Below are 23105 nucleotides of genomic sequence, written 5' to 3' on the forward strand. Positions count from 1 at the left end.
CTCGCTGAGCTGTAGGTTTGATATCCAGACGTTTCATTACCTGACTAGGTAACATCATCAGTGGCGACCTCCAAGTGAAGCGAAGCTGTTGTCTCCTGCTTTCTATTTATATCTTTCTCCTGGATGGGGTTCCTGGGGTTTGTGGTGATGTCATTTCCTGTTCGTTTTCTGAGGGGTTGATAGATGGTATCTAGATCTATGTGTTTGTTTATGGCGTTGTGGTTGGAGTGCCAGGCCTCTAGGAATTCTCTGGCATGTCTTTGCTTAGCCTGTCCCAGGATTGATGTGTTGTCCCAGTCGAAATGGTGGTTGTTTTCATCCATGTGTTGGGCTACGAGGGAGAGAGGGTCGTGTCTTTTTGTGGCTAGCTGGTGTTCGTGTATCCTGGTGGCTAACTTTCTTCCTGTTTGTCCTACGTAGTGTTTGTGACAGTCCTTGCATGGAATTTTGTAGATGACGTTGGTTTTGTCCATGGGTTGTACTGGGTCTTTTAAGTTTGTTAGTTTTTGTTTGAGAGTGTTGGTGGGTTTGTGTGCTACTAGGATTCCGAGGGGTCTTAGTAGTCTGGCTGTCATTTCTGAAACTTCTTTGATGTATGGGAAGGTGCTTAGGGTTTCTGGCTGTGTTTGGTCTGCTTGTTGTGGTTTGTTCTTGAGGAATCTGTGCACTGTATTTTTTCAGTATCTGTTCTTCTTGAATACGTCGTATAGGTGGTTCTCTTCTGTTTTCCGAAGTTCGTCTGTGCTGCAGTGTGAGGTGGCTCGTTGGAATAGTATTCTGATACTATTACATATCTCCTAAAAAATTACTCAATTCCGGACAATTAAACAAGACGGAATTCCAAAAAATGAAATTTCCAAGCTTCGTTTGTGTGTGTTGGGATGGTTGGTGGTGTAGTTAAGTATTTGGTCAGTGTTTGTCGGTTTTCTGTATACACAGGTTTGTCCTTTCTTTCGACTGTGACGTCCAGGAATGCGAGTTTGTTGTCGGTTTCTTCCTCCTTGGTGAACTTTATGCCTGTGAGGGTGTTGTTGATGATGTTGAATGTCTCTTCTATCTTGTTTTGTTTTGTGATGACAAAGGTGTCATCTACATAGCGGACCCAGATTTTTGGTTTGATGGTTGGTAGGGCTGTTTGTTCTAGTCTTTGCATTACCGCTTCTGCTATGAATCCTGATAGCGGAGATTCCATGGGTGTGCTGTTGGTTTGATTAGATTACTTACGGTGTGGAAACAGGCCCTTCGGCCCAACAAGTCCACACCGACCTGCCGAAGCATAACCCACCCATACCCCTACATCTACCCCTTACCTAACACTACGGGCAATTTAGCATGGCCAATTCACCTAACCTGCACATCTTTGGAGTGTGGGAGGAAACCGGAGCCCCCGGAGGAAACCCACGCAGACACGGGGAGAATGTGCAAACTCCACACAGAGAGTCGCCTGAGGCGGGAATTGAACCCGGGTCTCTGGTGCTGTGAGGCAGCAGTGCTAACCGCTGTGCCACCGTGCCGCCCACGGTTTGTTTGTAGATGATGTTGTTGAAGGTGAAGTGGGTGGTGAGGCACAGGTCCACTAGCTTCATGATGTTTTCGTTGGTAATGTGATTGATGGTGGTTGGGGTGTGTGTGATGGTCTCTTCTAAAAGTGTGGTAAGTGTTTGCCAGGTCGATGTTGATGGAGGTGAACAGTGCTGATACGTCGAATGAGATCATTGTTTCGTCTTCCTCTATTTTGGTATTTTTGATGATTTTTAGGAATTCCTGGGTGAAGTGGATGGAGTGCTGTGACTCTTCTACTAGGTATTTCAGTCTTGCGTGTCGTTCTTTGGCCAGTCTGTAAGTTGGTGTTCCGGGTAGTGAGACTATAGGTCTGAGGGGGGTTCCTGGTTTATGGATTTTTGGTAGTCCGTAGAATCGTGGGGTGTTGGTCCTGTTGGGTTTCATTTTTTGGAATTCCGTCTTGTTTAATTGTCCGGAATTGAGAAATTTTTTAGGAGATATGTAATTTTGTTTCCTCGTTGTGGGGTCGGGTCTAGCGCCACCTGTTGGTAGGTGTTGGTGCCTGCGAGTAGTGCAATGGCTTTCTCGATGTATTCCCTTCTGTTCAGGATGACTGTGAGCCGACCTTTGTCTGCAGGTAATATGTTTTTGTCTTTTTTGAGGTTTGCCAGGGCTTTCTTTTCTTGTGTGTTCAGTTTGTTTCCTTCCCTCTTTCGGCTCAGAGTAGGTGCAACTGTCTGTCTGATCGTTTGTTGTGTTTCTTCCGTGAGTTTGTTGTCCTTCAATGTGGTTTCTAATGCCGCTAGGAAATCCTTCTTGTCAGCGTCTCAGTAATTGAAATTTAGTCCTTTTACTAGTACCACTTCTTCTGTGTCTGATAGGGTTCGGTCTGATAAGTTCTTTATCCATGCCCCTGTGTTATCGGTTTTGTCTTTGTTTGTGAGTTTGTCAAGTTTTTTCTTGACAAACCAACGACACACCCATGGGATCTCCGCTATCAGGATTCATAGCAGAAGTGGTAATGCAAAGACTAGAACAAACCAGCCCTACCAACCATCAAACCAAAAATCTGGGTCCGCTACGTAGATGACACCTTTGTCATCACAAAACGAAATAAGATAGAAGAGACATTTAACATCATCAGCAACACCCTCACAGGCATAAAGTTCACCAAGGAGGAAGAAACGGACAACAAACTCGCATTCCTGGATGTCACAGTCGAAAGAAAGAACAACGGAGAATTACAAACCTGTGTATACAGAAAACCGGCAATCAATGACCAAATACTTAACTACACCAGCAACCATCCCAACACACACAAACAAAGCTGTATCAGAACACTATTCCAACGAGCCACCACACACTGCAGCACAGACGAACTTCGGAAAACAGAGGAGAATCACCTATACAACGTATTCAAGAAGAATGGATACTCAAAAAATACAGTCCGCAGATTCCTCAAGAACAAACCACGACAAGCAGACCAAACACAGCCAGAAACCCTAAGCACCTTCCCATACATCAAAGAAGTTTCAGAAATGACAGCCAGACTACTAAGACCCCTCAGAATCCTGGTAGCACACAAACCCACCAACACTCTCAAACAAAAACTAACAAACTTAAAGGACCCAGTACAACCCATGGACAAAACCAACGTCATCTACAAAATTCCATGCAAGGACTGTCACAAACACTACGTAGGACAAACAGGAAGAAAGTTAGCCACCAGGATACACGAACACCAGCTAGCCACAAAAAGACACGACCCTCTCTCCCTCGTAGCCCAACACACGGAAGAAAAAAACCCATCATTTTGACTGGGACAACACATCTATCCTGGGACAGGCTAAGCAAAGACATGCCAGAGAATTCCTAGAGGCCTGGTACTCCAACCACAACGCCATAAACAAACACACAGATCTAGATACCATCTATCAACCCCTTAGAAAACGAACAGGAAGTGACATCACCACAAACCCCAGGAACCCCATCCAGGACAAACATATAAATAGAAAGCAGGAGACAACAGCTTCGCTTCACTTGGAGGTCACCACTGATGTTTGTCCTACGTAGCGTTTGTGGCCAGTCCTTGCATGGAATTTTGTGATGACGTTGGTTTTGTCCATGGGTTGTACTGGGTCTTTTACCCTCTTCAGGCAGAATAACAAACAAAGCCACACAGACAGATTTAATATCAAAGCACAGGCAGGTCTTGATTGTATTGCTGTTCAAGTCAAAGATCAAAGTGATGTCTGTTCTACTTGATTTATGTGAGGACTGATCCTTCCTGGACCAATCATTGATGAATGTTGGCTGAGTACCAAGATGTCGCAAGACCCAAAAGTGCAAAAGTCAAAAGATTAATTTATAACTTGAAGGAAGATTTCCAGTTGCAGCCCATGATCATTCTAGAAAATCTTCATACATTTGTCTATTTCTTAGAAACCTAGAATCAAATAAACTAACTTCTGCTAGACCCTATGCCTACGCCATTGCCAACTCAAGGCCTGCTCTGACAAACCAGTTTTTCAAATATGTGGCCACCTGGATCAAAACTAAGCAGTCACCAATCTCCAGCAGAACAACTGTCCCCACTCAAGAAAACAAAGGCGGCACGGTGGCACAGTGGTTAGCACTGCTGCCTCACAGCGCCAGAGACCTGGGTTCAATTCCTGCCTCAGGCGACTCTCTGTGTGGAGTTTGCACGTTCTCCCTGTGTCTGCGTGGGTTTCCTCCGGGTGCTCTGGTTTCCTCCCATGGTCCAAAGGTCAGGTCAGGTCAGGTGAATTGGCCATGCTAAATTGCCCATAGTGTTAGGTAAGGGGTAAATGTAGGGGTATGGGTGGGTTGCGTTTCGGCGGGGCGGTGTGGACTTGTTGGGCCGAGATTACTCTACACTGTAAGTAATCTAATCTAATCTAATCTAAACAACATTCCATCACCTCAAGGCTGACAGGAATGAACTCCATGCAAAGACAAATCTGGAAGTAAAGGAGTACATGGTGAAAAGGGAAAAGCCATGGTATCCAATAATGTAGTGATCATCATATTGTGGCAGGAAACAGGAAGCTTAGGGTCAAATGCTCTGGACTCTGTATCAGAAGTTTAGCATTTTGCAATTTACATTATTGTGTATTGATTGATTTGTGAGCTCAGCTGGATATAGATTAAAAGTGTTATTTGTTTATTTTCACTTTTCTGCTCAGTTTCTAGTTCATTTGAACTGGGTGAACTTTGAAACAATAGAGATTTGTGACCTATTGGAAACCTATTAGTGAAAAGCTGAAGTCTGAGGTATCATCGCTGTATAATTCTTAACTTATCATTTTAAAACCAATTTCAGTACCAACATGTTTGATTGACAAAAGAATTAAGATACCATGCAAATAAATAATGAAATTTTTTGATTAATAATGATATTTTACATAATGTTTTAATTTATTTAGGAACCAACTTGTTCATTGTTGCTGCCCATGAAATCGGACACTCTCTGGGGCTCAATCATTCTGAGGATAAAAATGCTTTGATGTATCACACGTATAAGTATGTGGACACACGCGGGTATACGCTTCCAAATGATGATGTGAAAAGAATCCAGTCATTATACGGTACAACAAGATTGACTCATGTTTATGTGGTGTTTTTAATCTAATCAGAATCAGCATATTGCTGCTTAAGGGAGATGAGTTTGGGTGAAGTGATAAGTTATCATTCCAGTCCAGCAAGAAACAGAGCTAAAAAGACAGGGTAGGTCTCAGATGAAATTCCAGAGCATAGAACCTTTACTGCAGAAGGCATGGGAGCGAATTGTAGAGAGATTAAAATTAGGAATACTAAACAAGCAGAATTGTGGAAGTAGAGATGTCCCAGAAGAAATGTGAAAGATTAGAGATGGAAGGCCATCAAGAGATTTGAAAACAAACCTGAGAATTTAGAAACTAATGGATTGCTTAATTGGTCAGTGACTGCATCAAAAGCTATTGCACCTCCTGTCTGTTTATTCGCTCACTGAGTACAGAACCTTTTAATTCTGAATTTTATTGTCTAAAATATCTTAAGATTTTCTTTTCCATCCTTCTTTCAATTTTTAAAATCAGGTCAAATTCATTTTTAATTAATTCTTTCACATGACTCAGTATCAACTTACATTCTGTTTTGCAAACTTGGAGGTAAAGGGGTTTCATTGATGTCTTATACAGTGGAAGCTATGGAGGAACAGCATAAATATTTTATGCTATAATTTTCCTGAGGTTTCAGCAATTATTTCTGCTAAATTAAACAGGGTGATATTGAGAAATCCTATGGAAATTCCATTTCAAAACTTGTGGAACAGAAGAATAATTGTAATTTTGCGTGTGACAAAATATTGTGCAACTCACCTACTCTCAGCATTTCCCAGAATTAATTATTGACTTACTTTCACAAAAGTATGTTCTTAAAGTAATAATATAAAAATTCAATTTTCCTTTCCCAACATCCCAACATTAATATAGCCTTGTGCCATCTTCAATTTTTGAAATGAATTTAAAATATTGGTCAGCCTTTCCTCCAGTACCAAATTGTTGGGTTTATATTGCTCTTTAGATTAGATTAGATTACTTACAGTGTGGAAACAGGCCCTTCGGCCCAACAAGTCCACACTGACCCGCCGAAGCGCACCCACCCATACCCCTTCCCCTACATCTAACACTACAGGCAATTTAGCCTGGCCAATTCACCTAACCTGCACATTTTTGGACTGTGGGAGGAAACCGGAGCACCCGAAGGAAACCCACGGGGAGAATGTGCAAACTCCACACAGTTAGTCGCCTGAGGCGGGAATTGAACCCGGGTCTCTGGCACTGTGAGGCAGCAGAGCTAACCACTGTGACACCGTGCCGCCCACTAATTTCACGTTATTTATAAGGCTGTGTTTGTGCCACTGGGAGATGGAGATGCACACTTGCACTTGCAAAGTCAGATTGTTGCACTAAACTTGCATCACAGGTAAGTCTGTCAAATTGTCAGACTGGTGTGTACTGTATAAATGATTAATATTTATAGATACTGAACTGTGGACAATTTGTCGAAATGAAGATGCAGTGTGATTGTTTTGGGACTGCGTAGAAACATAGAAAATAGGAACAGGAAGAGGCCATTCAGCCCCTTTGTCCCAGCTTTACCATTCAATGCGAACATGTCTGATCATCCAATTCAGTCCCCTGGTTTCACTTCCTCCCCACATTCTTTGATCCCTTTAGATCTAAGAGCTATATCTAACTCCTTCTAGAAAACATTCAATGTTTTGGCCTCTCTGCTTTCTGTGACAGAGAATTCCACAGGATCCCAACTGGCTGGGTGAAGACATTTGTACTTGTCTCAGTTCTGTATGGCCTATCCTGTATTTAATTTTGCCTTGATTTATTACTGTCACGTGTACCGCGGTGCAGTGAAAAATATTATTTTGTGTGTTATCATGCCTTCCATAAGTGCATCAGGATAATAGAATAGAATGCAGAGTATAGTGCTACAGCTACAGAGAAGGTGCAGAGAAAGGGCAGCTCTAACACAGATCTGTTCATAACTCTGATTACAGTGGGGAAGAAGCTATTCTTAAATCTGCTGGTACCCTTTTCAGACATTTGTACCTTCTGCCCGATGGAGGAGAGTATAACCGGGGAGAGTGGGGGAGTCTTTGATTATGTTGGCCGCTTTCCTGAGGCAAAGGAAAACTAGGCAGAGTCAATGGAAGGAGCGTCCTTCAACTGTGACCCCAGGGTCTGGGCTGCCCAGTCATCATGAACATTTATTCACCCTGTCTAGTCTTGTTAGAATTGCATAGATTTCTATGAAATAAATCCCCTTCAATCTTCTAAACTCCAATGAATATAGTACTAACCAATCCCAGTCTCTCTTAATATATCAGTCCTGCTATCCCAGGAATCAGGTAGGTCAAACTTTGCTTCACTTCCTTAATAGTCAGCACGTCCTTCCTCAGATAAGGAACCAAAACTGCACACAATACTCCAAGTTTTTGTTTTATTCAGTCATGGGACTTGGATGTCGCTGGCTGGACCATCCCTATTTGCTCTTGAGAAGGTGGGAGTGAGCTGCCTTCTTGAATCGCTGCAATCTACCTGCTGTGGGTTGACCCACAATGCTGATAGGAGGGAATTCCAGGATTTTAACCCAATGACTGCAAAGCAATGGTGATTTAGTTCCAAGCAGGGGGGTGAGTGGCTTGGAGGGGAACTAGCAGATTGTGGTGTTCCCAAGACCCATGTCCTTCTAGATGGAAGTAGTCATGGGTTTGGAAGGTGCTATCTAAGGATATTTGATGAATTTCTGCAGTGAATCTTGTAGATAGTACACACTTGTAGGTGTTCAAAGTTTGTGCAAAGATTTGTAGCTCGGGTGCTCATTGTTGTGGTTCTGTTTGCCGAGTTGGGAATTTGTGTTGCAGACGTTTTGACCCCTGTCTAGGTGACATCCTCAGTGCTTGGGAGCCTCCTGTGAAGCGCTTCTGTGAGAAAGATTCAAACCACTATAAATGCCGAAGGAAAGATCACAGAAGCGCTTCACAGGAGGCTCCCAAGCACTGAGGATGTCACCTAGACAGGGGACAAAACGTCTGCAACACAAATTCCCAGCTCGGCGAACAGAGCCACAACATAGTACACACTGCTGCAACTGAGTGCCAGTGGTGAAGGGATTGAATGTTTGTAGATGTGGTGCAAATCAAATGAGTTGCTTTGTCCTGGATGGTGTCGAGCTTCTTGAGTGTTGTTGGAGCTGCTCCCATCCAGGAAATTGGGGAATATTCTAACACACTGCTGACTTGTGTCTTGTAGAGGATGGATAGAAAATGGAGTGTCAGGAGGTGAGTTACTCACCTCAGTATCCCTCTGACCTGCTCTTGTAGCTATTGTGTTTATGTGGTGAGCCCAATTGTGTTTCTGATCAATAGTAACCCCAAGGATGTTGATAGTAGGGAATTCAGTGAATTGAATGTCAATGACCATCACCAATAAGAGACCCTCTAACCACCGCGGTTAGAGAGTCTCTTATTGGTGATGGTCATTGTCTGGCATTTGTGTGGTGTGAATGTTACTTGCCACTTGTCAGCCCAAATCTGGATGTTGCCCAGGTTTGTTGCATTTGAGCATGAACTGCTTCAGTTTCTGAGGAGTCGCGAATGGTGCTGAACACTGTATAATCATCGGCGAACATGCTCACTTCTGACCTTATCTCCAGAGGGGAGATCATTGAGGAAGCAGCTGAAGATTGTTGGGCCTAGGACACTACCCTGAGGGACTCTGGTAGAGATGTCCTGGAGCTGAGATGACTGACTCTACACAACCACAACCATCTTCCAGTGTGTCAGGTATGACTCTAACCAGGTGTGGTCTCACCAAGGCTCCGTAGAATTGGCAGCAAGACTCTCACTATGAAGGCCAACATGCCATTTGCCTTCTTCACCACCTGCTGCATTTGTATGTTTACTCTCAAGGACACAAGGGTCTCACTGCATTTCCCCCTTTCCCTATCTCTCACCATTCAGAGAATGATCTGCCTTCTTGTTTTTGCTACCAAAGTGGTTAACCTCACATTTATCTAAATTATACTGCATCGGCCAATAACATAGAAGTGAATGATGACCCTAATCATAATATGAGCTGTAGGAAAACAAAGTTCTGACAACTGTTAAACTATTAACAAGATTCAGTTGATGTTATACAGACCATTTACAAATGCACATGAAATCTGTATATGCAAGTGCAGATGCGTATAGATAGCTTTAGAAGATTCTTTTGAGTTACAGACCACTTCATATTTAAAAGCATATATTTTTAAATTTAGGACCACCAGTTATTACCACACAAATGCCTGGCCAGATGCCAACTCAGAAACAAACACCAGGCCAGAGCCCAACTCAAATACCAGGCCAGACTTCAACAAAAGAAGCATTGATGTGTGACCCAGATGTGTTCATGGATGCTGCTGTTAAAATAAACAGAACTGTTGTATTCTTCAAGAACGGGTAAATATCATACTCGTGAATTTGTCGTCTCAGTTTAAAAATCAGCATTATTAGTTGCAGTCTGCATGGCAACAGCTGTACCAATCAGATTCACTTCACAGCTAATAAGCACTCTCCTCTCAAGAAATATGAATATTGGTTCTCTCTTTGAATTGGTATTCATGCAAAAAGTCCTGATGATTGCAAAACAAAGATGTTTTGACAAAATATGTACTTTACAACAATACTCAAATTCTGTATTACCAAAAACTACTTTCAGATTCCAACGAATCGATGATATTCCAACTATTTTGTTACTTTGCTCACATTACTAGTCATTTAATTTGTTTCTTTTCATGTATTCCTTACCTGACCGAGCATTCTCAAAACAAAGTAATTAGCAATGAAATCAGATTATTTTATCTGAAACGGACTAATTAGTGGGGAAATAATTCTATGTGCAAGCGTATAATGAAAGCTCCTGACTAAAGTAGCAAGCACAGCAATTCCTCCCCATAAAGACGAATGAAAGTATATTGAGATAGTTGCTTATTCGGTACAAATGACTGAGTGCTCTAGCTGTCGACAGAAAAGTAGAAAACCATCCCATCAATCATGTTAACCACTGATGTAACCTTGTTCATTGTTTTTCAGGTTCTACAAGACTGCAGGGTCTTCAAAGATAACCCCTGTGAACAACACTTGGCCAAGTATCACATCAAATATTAATGCTGCTGTTGAGTACAGCAGGAGTCCCCAAAGGAGAAACGATGTTGTTTTTTTCACAGGTTACACATTCTTATGTATTTTTACAATAAGTCTGTTGTAGCACATATTTCTAGTGCACAGTGCTCAGACACCAAATACAGTTTGTGCAGAATTTGTTTTCAAATGAAGCAAAATGCATGGGTCAAACCCTTGCTACAGAATGTGCACAGCTTATTGGGCTTTACCTTCACTCTTCAACTTAGAATATTATGAATTGTAAATTACTAGAAATGACAGCTCAGAAAGTGTGGCAAGAATTACAGGCCTTTGTGAGATTTGCAGTTTTTAACATCATGAAGAAAATGTAAAACAGGCAGGAATTCAACAGAGCTTCAACAATTTAAATTGCCCCTCTCTGGACTGGACAGATCAATTTTGCATTGGCAATTACCATGTGTTAGAAAGGGACTTGTGCTGATCATTATGAAAACAAATTTTCTGCTGTGGGTTTAATTGTCAAATAATACACAAATACTGCAAGTTTTTAAGAAGAATGGGGGCTGAGAGTGAGATAAATTTTACTGTATGCGAAGAAGCGAATGGCAAATGGCATGAATTATGCAGCAAATTGTGGACATTCGGTCAGTGCCCTCTCTAAATCCCCTCAACACTGATAGATGTGTAATTTGCAGGCCTTTAAATCCTCTGATGACCTTGTCAAGATTTAACACTATTACTTTTTCACAAATGTCCTCCTGCAACACGTACTTCCACTAACTCTGTATCGACACAAGAAACTTTGAATTTCCTCATCTGAAAGGTAGATAATATCTTTTAAATGGAGAAACTGGCAAGGGCATTGCTGGCTAGGGCACTCCCCCCTGAGGAGAAACACATGATTGTCTCAGCAAGGGTAAGAGAGGACAGAACCTGGACCCATGGAGACCAAAATCATGCACCAAGCTCCCCGTCAAACCGATGGCAGCACACTGCCAGAAAGGCAGGTCTGCTCAGGTTACAGTGTAAGTATCAGGAAGTGTTCTCCAACGTTTTGCTGGCCAGATTGTGCAAATTCAGTCCCCTCTTTCTTCCCAGATATTTTACACTTACCACATGTCATGTCCCAAATTAATGTATCCCAAGAATCAATTTTGACCATGCTGATTTATTTTGTAATTTATTTTGGAGTAGTTGTTGAGGAGAAGTTGTTTGAACCACTAGGAGAGGCAATAGTTTTGTGGAATTTTTGGTGGACTGTTAATCCAGATTCTGTTCTGGGGACCCGGGTTCAATTCCTACTCTAACAGATGGTAACATTTGAATTCAACAAAAATGTGGAATTAGGAGCTTAATGATGACCATGAAACTATTGTTAAGTGTCAGAGAAGACCATAGCTGGTTCATTAATATCCTTTAGGACAGGAAACTACCATCCTTCCCTGGTCTGGTCTACATGTGACTCCAGACAAAGTACTGAAGGTCAGGCAGTATCCAAGGAGCAAGAGGTCGATGTTTCAAGCAGGAGCCTTCTTCAGGGCTGGGCCCAGCCTGATCTGCTGTGCTTTCTCCTACACCACACTTTACCGACTCCGACACTCCAGCATCTGCAGTCCTCACTATATCTCCATGTGACTCCAGACCCAAAACAATGTGGTGTACTTGTAACTGCTCTCTGGGAAATTAGGAATGAGCAATAAATGCTGGCATAGCCAGAAGTGCCCTTATTCTGTGAATGAACAAATCAGATTGTGCCTATCCTCAGCATTCTCTCCTATAGTACCACTATCATTTTTCTCTTTATCCTCTCCTACATCTTAGAATCGCTCCTTTTTAGTTTTTCACCACATCCACAATATAAAGTGTCACTGCTTCATATTGTGGGTATGTGGGTTCACCACACAGACAATGATATAGACAATCGCCTTGAATTAATTCTTGGGACCTTCCTAAATTGGAAGTAATTATCCTCAGCACCACCAGAACAAAGTAAGAGCTGCTTTAGGGAACTGATAACCAACCAATTGATATGAAGCTGAGTATGGCATTAGATAGCATTTATATGTTAACACGCAGTCATATAAAATGTACCACAAGCTGAATACATCAGCTTGTATCGCACAATTGGTTTGATGCAAATGGTTATGACTAAGGTTGGAGGAGTCACTGACTCCTTTCATAGTCTGCAACAAATTTTAAATGTTATAGGTTTGGTGAAATGACCAGTTATATAGATCTCAGACTGTGTTCAATATTAATAACAAGTCAGAGCTGAAAAATGTGTTGCTGGAAAAGCGCAGCTGGTCAGGCAGCATCCAAGGAGCAGGAGAATCGATGTCTCGGCCATAAGCCCTTCTTCAGGAATCGGGCTTATGCCCGAAACATCGATTCTCCTGCTCCTTGGATGCTGCCTGACCTGCTGCACTTTTCCAGCAACACATTTCTCAGCTCTGATCTCCAGCATCTGCAGTCCTCACTTTCTCCTAGTTGTTCATAACAAGTCAGCTTGGTTTCATTAGTCAACAACTAACTAGCTGATTTATTACCAAAACCAAACTTACTGAACCAAAGCTACAAAGATTACTGACAGTTTGGATTTTGAAAATATAAATTTTTAGAAATCGCACATATGTACACACACACACACACACACAGACACACACACACATAGACACATACACACACACATACACATACATACACAGACACACACATAGACACACAAACACACACATACATAGACACACACACATACACACACACAGACACACACACACATAGACACACACACAGACACGCACATAGACACACACATAGACACATAGTCACACACACATTCACACACACATAGACATACACAGACACACACATAGACACACACAGACACACACATAGACATACACACGTGCACACACATACAAATAGACACACAGGCACACACACACACACACAGGCACACACACACACGGACACAGACACACATACACACACAAACACACACATGGACACACACACAGACACACACATACACACACACAGACATAGGCACACACACAGACACAGACACATAGGCACACACATTGACACAGACACATAGACACATACATAGACACACATACATAGACACACACACAGACACACATAGACACACATACACACGCACATAGACACACAGACACACGCATAGACGCACATACATAGACACACATACATAGACACACACACAGACACACACAAACAGACACACACATTGACACACACATAGACACACACGCATAGACACACACACATAGACACACACACAGACACGCACATAGACACATACATAGACATACACACACACACACACACACACGCACACACAGGAACACATACACAGACAGACATAGGCACACAGACACACACAAACAGATACACACATAGACACACGCATACATAGACACACACATACATAGACACACACATACATAGACACACACATAGACATACACACACATAGTCACACACACACACACATAGACACGCATACACACACCCACAAACATAGACACACACACGCACAAACATAGACACACACATACACACACATAGACACACATACACTCACACACACACACACAGACACACGTACACACACACATAGGTATACGCACACAGACCGACATAGGCACACACATAGACGCACACACTCAGCCACACACACACAGACACACACATAGACACACATACACACACATAGACACACATACACACACATAGACACACACAGACACACACACGCATAGACACACACACGCATACACATACACATAGACACACACATGCATAGACACACACATAGACACACACAAACAGACACACACATTGACACACACATAGACACACACAGACACACACATGCATAGACACACACTCGCATAGACACACACACATAGACACACACACAGGCACAGATACACACACACAGACATACATAGACACACACGCACATTGCCACACACATAGACACACACACAGACACGCACATAGACACACAAACACACACATACATAGACACACACACATACACACACACAGACACACACACACATAGACACACACATAGACACACACACAGACACGCACATAGTCACACACACATTCACACACACACAGAAATACACAGACACACATAGACACATACATACACACACAGACACACGCATAGACATACACACGTGCATTCACATACAAATAGACACACAGGCACACACACACACAGGCACACACACACACGGACACACACACACAGACACACATACACACACATGGACACACACACACAGGCACACACATACACACACACACAGACACAGACACATAGGTACACACATTGACACAGACACATAGACACATACATAGACACACATACATAGACACACACACAGACACACACAAACAGACACACACATTGACACACACATAGACACACACAGACACACACACGCATAGACACACACACGCATAGACACACACATATAGACACACACACAGACACAGATACACACACAGACATACATAGACACACACGCACATTGCCACACACATAGACACACACACAGACACGCACATAGACACACGCATACACATACACATAGACACACACATAGACACATACATAGACATACACACACACACACACGCACACACATAGGAACACACACACAGACAGACATAGGCACACAGACACACAAACAGATACACACATAGACACACACATACATAGACACACACATACATAGACACACACATAGACATACACACACATAGTCACACACACACACACATAGACACGCATAAACACACCCACAAACATAGACACACACACGCACAAACATAGACACACACATACACACACACAGACACACATACACTCACACACACACACAGACACACGTACACACACACATAGGTACACGCACACAGACCGACATAGGCACACACATAGACACACACACTCAGACACACACACACAGACACACACATAGACACACATACACACACACATAGACACACATAGACAAACACACACATACACATACACATAGACACACATACACATAGACACACACATGCATAGACACACACAAGCAGACACACACATTGACACACACATAGACACACACACGCATAGACACACACACGCATTGACACACACACAGACACGCACATAGACACACACAAATAGACAGACACATACACACATACATAGACACACACATACATAGACACACACAGATGCACACATACATAGGCACACACATAGACACACACACATTGCCACACACATAGACACACACACATTGCCACACACATAGACACACACAAGCCTGAAGAGAAAACTTTGCAGAGTGTTAATATTAATATAATTGCGTTAAGGTGGTGGAGTTGACAGAATTACCTTCGCTCCATATGGTGGATAGATTTTAGGCAAATCCTCATCAGGGACATTTTGCAGGTGTTGGCTCTGAGGGAGTTTGAGGGCCCTGGCTGCTGGATCAAATGAGAATGAGTGCAAAGATCATAGAAACCATCAGCCCGTAGAACCAGAGGTAAACACAGAAATAGATTCTTCTGGTCAAGCTGGTGGAATCTGGGTCTTTATTGACAGCTTTACAATCTTTTTGGTGTCTACAGTGAAAAATAAAGACCAATTCTGGGAATAGAAGGTCTTTGTAATTCCTGCCTTGAAAGGCTTGCTAATTGCAACATTTTAAGTTTACCAATGCCATTCGGTGTACAGTGTCAATTGGGTGCAGAGTCCTGTTTTGCCCCATTGTTTTTTAAAATCCGCAAATTATTTATTCATAATCAGTTAAATTAAATTAAATTATATATTCACAATAAGTTGGTTTCACTGAGAGTGTACCTGCAATATAAAGTCAACACAACACAATTTTATCATTAAGTTAAAGTCAGAGCCATTGTTGATCTTCTAACATATAAAAACAGGCATGAAAAACATCAAAGTAAAACAAAGGAAAAAAGCAAAAACTACATGAGTGGAAGGAGTAAGCGTATCACAATTTTACGCAACTCACTGAGATATAAAACTGATGGAATACTTGGCCAATAATTCTGTGATGACTTTTAAAGTAATATGCTGTTCGCCTTGCAGGACATCAATACTGGCGTTTCACTGGGGATGTTCTAAAACCAGGATTCCCAAAGAACATCTCTGAACTTGGCTTTCCAGATAGTGTTAAGCAAATAGATGCTGCAATGAGAGTTAAATTGCACCAGATAATGTTCTTTGTGGGAGATCAGTACTGGAGGTATGTGTTTTCAGAACTTTTCGGGGACATTTAAGCGACTGCTGGACATACACATGGATAGCAGTGAGTTGAGGGGTGCGTAGGTGAAGTTACTTTATTTTACATTAGGATTAAATCTCGGCATAACATCGTGGGCCAAAGGGCCTGTTCTGTGCTGTACTTTTCTATGTTCTATGTTCAATGTTTTCAGATGTTTAATCCATCATCTGATGTTTTCACAGTTGTGCCTGCACTAGTTCTATTTTCTAATATCACTTTCTGCCTTTTCCCCATTTCTCTACAAGTCATTTCAATGTAATCATTCTTTGCCCAACTGAACTTGCCTCCACCATATTTCCATGCAATACATTCTGTATCCTAATTACTCACTGTGTGAAAACCTTTTCTTTCACATTATAAAAACCAAAAGAACTGTGGATGCTGTAAATCAGAAATCAAAACAGAAAAGTCTGGAAGAGCTCTGCAGGTCTGACAGCATCTGTGGACAGAAAGCAGAGTTAACATTTTAAGTCAGGTTCTGACAAAGTGCTACTAGACCCAAAACGTTAATTCTGATTTCTCTTCACAGATGCTGCTGGACCTGCTGAGCTTTTCCAGCAATTTCTGTTTTTGCTTCTTTCACATTTCCCTTTCTTTTTCATGTCACCTGAAATCTAGGTTTTCTCAATCTTTCTTTCTTTTTATGAGTGGGAACAATTTCTCCCTTTGTACTGTATCATGAGCCTGCTCATGATTTCAAAAACCTCTACCAAATTTCCTTTAAGTCTTCTTTTACCAAGGAGAACAATCCCAAATTCTTCAACCTTTTCCCATGGACTGAAGATTCTCATTCATGGAATGATAATTAAAAATCACTGTGCTCTCTCCAAACATGTTTCCTACAATGGAGCACCCACAACTGTACAAAATACTCCAGTTGAGGTTTAACAAGGGTTTTATACATATTCAACATCATCTCCTTGCTCTGTACTCTGTATAACTATTAATAAAGCTGAGGACACTGCATGTTTTACTAATTGCTTTCTCCACCTGTCCTGTCACCTTCAAAGATTTATACATGTATACACCTGGTGCCTCTGCTCCCGCACCTCCTTTAGAATTTTATTTTCTATGTTAGTGCTTGCGGTTGTGTGCTGCCTTCAGATCAGAGTGCACTGTGACATGTAATTCTTTTTAGTTATAATTTAGATGAAAACCAAATGAGCAGCAGAAGCCCAAGATTAATAACAGACACGTTTTCAAACCTTGCAAAAGTGGATGCAGCTGTTGAGCATTTTGGTAAGTGTCCACTTATTAGAAGAAAATTAATTACTGGGTAATTACAGCAACGTTTAAATAATATGATAAATCTGTAAGATGTCAGGTAGATGCATCAGTGGTATTTAAAGTTAACTTCTTTAATTCAGAACCTCCCAACTGAATGGATTTCTTCACCTTAAGAATCTCAGGACTGAGTGCAAAATGTATAGGAACACAGAGCACAGCATCTGACATGGAGAGCAGATTAGTTATTTTCACGGGAAAAGCCAGCATTGTCACAGTTCAGGGACTCTGATTGCATTAAAGCAAGGTCCCAGTAACAGGGCTTCACTAAATCAGCCACAAGTCACTTTCGAGGGACACAATTTTGTCTCTCTTTTTTTAAGAATTTGTGCTTTTTCGAGGACTGGAGAGTAGTTTTCCACAACATAATCATTGCATATTTAGCATGATTTGCCAGTGTATCACAATTCAAATCAGTCACATTCACATTTCTCTGGCATACTTCAGAGATATATAAATGAACAGAGGAATGATTCTAATATACAAACTGTTGGGAGCGGTTTCAACACATGATTAGCAAGGGAATCATGTTGTTTCCATGAGTAATTTTTGAGCAAGTGAATTAGATCATGATATACATTGGAGGGCAATTTTGATGGCATAGAATTCCTTTGGTAAACTCTGATATTTGAGTCATGCAGGTGGGGGGGATGTTTGGTTCAGAATGGAAGTGTTTCTTGTTTTCAGCCAAAACTATCACTTGCTGGTAAACACTTCAGAAGTTTTCTATTTTACTATTTTACTTATTTTACTATAAGTGTGGTCAGAGCAAAATAGGGGAAGGTGCAGAAATCTCTCCAATACTGATCACACATTTTGCTAAGGCCATTTTAACACAATTTCTGTCCAATTTAGTAATTCAAGAAAAATTGTGGAAAAAGGTCCACCTGGCACAATATGGCTATTAATCTCAAATTGCAGTCATTGGATCTCTCTCCAACTCTGATCTTACTGAATTTTGTAGGATCACCAGAAAAGCAATTGCTTTAAGATGGGGCAAGTTGACATTTCCTCAATGCATCTGCAGTATCGCCTGTCCCCTTCTGTCAGGACTATTATCTGCCAACAGATGGAGCTGGAGAGGAGAGTGCAAGTCTTTCACCAATGGATTCCCTCCACTCAGTCTCCTAGTGCAAGGAAACCAATCAAGAATCAATCAATACTTTCTATTGTAGAGTTTCTGAAGCCGAAGCTGTTAATTCATTGGTTGCATTTTCATCAGTGAGTCATACAGTCATACAGCACAGAAACAGAATCTTCAGTCCAACTCATTTTCACTGACCACACTTGCTAAACTGATCAAGTCCCATTTGCCAGCACTTGGCCCATAACCCTCTAAATGCTTCCTATTCCTATACCCATCCAGATACCTTTTAAATAATGCAAATGTACCAGACTCCACCACTTCTTCTGGCAGTACATTCTGTACACGTACCAGCCTCTGTGTGAAAAAGTTGCCCCTCAGGTCCTTTTCAATCTTTTCCCTCTCACTTTTAACCTCTGCCCTCTAATTTTGGACTCCCCAACCCTGGTGAAAAGACCTTGGCTATTCACCCCAAGCATGCCATTTATTTTGTAAACCTCTATAAGGCCACCCCTCAGTCTTTGAGCTCCAGAGAACACAGCACCAGCCTGTTCAGTCTCTCCCTATGGCTCAACCTGGCAACATCCTTGTAACTTTATTTTTCTGAAACCTTTCGAGATTCACAATATCTTTCCCATAGCAGGGAGACCAGAACTAAACACACTTATGTAAAAGTGGCCTATCCAATGTCCTGTATGGTTGCAACATGACCTCCCAACTCCATTATTCAATACACTGACCAATAAAGGAAAGCATATCAAATGCCTTCTTCACTATCCCATCTACCTTGTAACTTTCAAGGAGCTATGAACCTGCACTCCAAGGGTTCTTGGTTCAGGAACACCCCCCAGGACCATACCATTAAGTGTATAAGTCCTGCCCTGATTTGCCTTTCCAAAATGCAGCACCTCACATTTATCTAAATTAAATGTCATCTGCCACACCTTAGCCCATTGGCCCATCTGATCAACATCTTGTTGCACTCCAAGGTAATCTTGTTTGCTCTCCATTATACCTGTAATTTTGGTGTCATCTGCAAACCCACTAACTATATGTTCTATGCTCACATCCAAATCATTGACATAAATGAAGAAAAGCAGTGGATCCATCACTAATCCTTGTGGCACACCACTGGTCACAGGCCTCCAGTCTGAAAAGCAATCCTTCAGGACCACCCTCTGTCTCCTACCTTCTAGCCAATTTTGTATCCAATTGGCTGGCTCTCCCTGGATTCCATGTGATCTAACCTTGCTAACTAGTCTGCCCTGCAGACAATGTGTTATTGAGAGAGGACCAAAGTGTTAAATGAGTCACTTTTCCAATGAGAAGTTAAATGCTTGCTCAGATGGATGGAGCTGATTTTAGAGCTTTATTTTGAAGAAAAGCAAATTCCTTGTGACCTGGCCAACAGTTCCTTTCAAATGATATCACAGAAACAAACTTCTGTTCATGATCACATTGCTGTTTCTGGGGACTCCGCTGCATTCAATTGAATAAGGCAGTTCCCACAATGCAACAGAGACGACACTGAAGAAAACTGACCGTTGAAGCTGGAGGTTAATGAGTCGTGGAGTTCCCCAGGGCTACCATTGGGGTCCTTGCTTTTCCTGCAAAAGGCAGAAATGGTCTAGAGTTTGGGTCACTGGGAATTATTTCACAATTTGTGGGAGGATTGTACACCATGATAATGACAGTTTGGAACTTCAAAAGGTGGAGTGGATGGAGATATGGCAAATGAGGTTTAATCTCGAGAAGCGCGAGGTGATGCATTTTGTTACAAAGGACATAAACAGCCAGCCTGTGAAAGGATGGGCAGGGGCAGACAGACCAGTGTATTGTGAAAGTGGTAGTGCCGCTATTCCTGGACTGGGAGGCCAAGGCACAATTCCCACCTGCTCCAGGGGTGGGAAATAAATACATACATCCATGAAGATGGCTGGACATATGACGAAAGCAGTTAATAAACCATATAAAATTTTAAGCTTCATTAGTAGGGGCTTGGAGTAGAAGAGAAGGGAGGTTCTTGATGAACTTGTATCAGACACTAATTTGAACTTATCTTGAGTACAACTGGAGCCACAGCTCCACATCTGGAGGATTGAAATGAATGTATGGAGGAAATGCAAAAAGGGTTCGGAAGAATATCTCCAGGAATGAGAACATTCAGTTATGAAGATTGATTGGAGAAGTTGGCATTGATTCCCTTTGAGAGAAGTTTAAGAGGATTGATTGAATTTCTCAACATCATTTGGGTTGTGGATAGAGTGGACAGGGAGAAACTGTTTCCATTCATAACAGGGTGAAGAAGCAGAGGGCAGAGATTTGAGCTGTTTTGAAAAAGAACTTTGAAAATAAATACTTTTTCAAACAGCAAGTTAGACAGAGTTTAGAATTCACTGCCTGGAAGTGTGGTGAAGGCAGGTTTAGCTGAATCATTCAATAGGGAATTAGATGGTAATTGTCTGCAGGAGTATGGGGAAAAGGCAGGAGATTGGCACAAAGTCAAAATGTTCAGGGTCAACATAGACTCAATAAAGCAATGGCCCTTACCTGCACCATGACAATTGAAAAGGTGGGGTGGTGATGTAATGGGAATGTCACTCACTTGGGAATACAGAACCTTGGGATGATATTTTAGGGACATGGATTCATGTGCCATCAAACCAGATGCTTTTAGCAAGTGGGTTAAATATTGTGGATGGGCCAAAGGGTCTGGTTCTATGCTGTTTAACTTGAAACCAATTACTTTTTGCTGCTTCCTTTCCTGACAATCGCTGTGGCTCCCAATTCCATTATTTTGGGTGATCATTGTATTTTATTTCTCTTGAAATATCAGTTTAGAATCTTACTCTAATATCTTCTCAGCCAGTTGTGCAGGAATTCTTGATATAAGCAGTCCATGTTCTGCCTATGCCTCCTTATCGTCATTGATCTTGCATGAAGCAGCCAGATGTTTTGTTCACAATAAGGTCAACTCTAAACTCCCAGAGTCAGTAGGAATCTGGCACCTCTCTGTTTCTAAGATATTCCACACTGCTGGAGTTATAACATGGATTGGATAGAACTCACAAGACAATGTGGCTGTTATGTTCTAACTAAATATTTAAGTCACTATTCTTCAATTTCAGGGACTTATTATCTCACAAGTGGACCTCTTATATATGAATATCGGGGGATGCAAGTCATAAAAATTTTAAAACGAGACGGGTGGATGAATTGTAACTAAATGACCATGTTTTGCTATCGCACTGTTGTTCTGCAACTCACACAGAATATTGCTTATAGCGGATGGATTTGTTACTCTAAGTGTATAATGAAATCAGTTGTTCGACAAAGCTTAATCATTAATGTTTTTGTAATATAGCTCCTGTAGTTTAGTTTGAAATTTTCAATCAGTTAGTGTAATTGCTCAATTTATTGCATTATCTTTGATAACATTACTGTTAAATTTAAAAATATAAACATGGTTTTTAACCAATTTCAAACTATGAATATACTTTGTTGTTAGTAAATGCATTGCTTCTCATTTATTATATACTTTCATTGAAATCAGGTTAGAAGTTTATGGTGTATTGAGAAGATCTTTTTTGCTAATGAATAACATCAATGCTTCACGTTACAAATTTGATCTCAAAGATCTTATGAAAAATAAAGGACAAATTAATGGAAACAATTGTTGTCATTGGACAACATTGGATTTAATATGAAGAAAGACAAAATATCCAAAGAACAATGGGTGCTGGAAATCAGAAACAGAAACAGAAATTGTTCGGTACAGTCAGCAGGTCTGGCAGGTGAAACTGCTGTGTCCCTCCAGCATTCCCTGGTTTTGTGTCAGATTTCCAGTGTCCATCATCCTTATACTCATTTTAGTTCTTTGGCATTTTGCCCCAGTTATGTTAAAAGTGGCTAAGCCATCTTGCCTTCACCACTAACCCACTCTAAAATCAACCAAACTCAGTAAGCTTTAATATTGCACGTTAATTAAAGGTATTGGAACGATAAATCCTCAAGCTAGAGTTATAAATCACGTAGAATAGAAATTTGATTGCAATTTAGGTGAACATTTCAGGATATAACTATGTTTTATTGCCTTGAACTGCTTTGGGAAATTTCAACCCTGGGCTGAATTTCTGCCTGTTCCATCAATGCTCACTTGTCTTCATTTAAGAGACAG

General features: G+C 41.4%; 1 protein-coding gene across 1 annotated transcript in view; it reads left to right on the forward strand.

Moving 5' to 3' along the window:
* LOC140481675 (macrophage metalloelastase-like) overlaps window positions 1-22154 on the forward strand; it is a 35054-nt gene extending 12900 nt beyond the window's left edge. Inside the window, exons 4-9 of the mRNA XM_072578229.1 lie at window positions 4950-5111; window positions 9343-9523; window positions 10157-10290; window positions 16365-16521; window positions 17699-17799; window positions 22057-22154. Of these exons, the coding sequence (XP_072434330.1) occupies window positions 4950-5111; window positions 9343-9523; window positions 10157-10290; window positions 16365-16521; window positions 17699-17799; window positions 22057-22154 (833 nt within the window). The remainder of the gene's footprint in view (window positions 1-4949; window positions 5112-9342; window positions 9524-10156; window positions 10291-16364; window positions 16522-17698; window positions 17800-22056) is intronic.
* The last annotated feature ends 951 nt before the right edge of the window (window positions 22155-23105 follow it).

Source organism: Chiloscyllium punctatum, chromosome 9 (genome assembly GCF_047496795.1).
Source record: "Chiloscyllium punctatum isolate Juve2018m chromosome 9, sChiPun1.3, whole genome shotgun sequence".
Classification (NCBI taxonomy): Eukaryota; Metazoa; Chordata; class Chondrichthyes; order Orectolobiformes; family Hemiscylliidae; genus Chiloscyllium; species Chiloscyllium punctatum.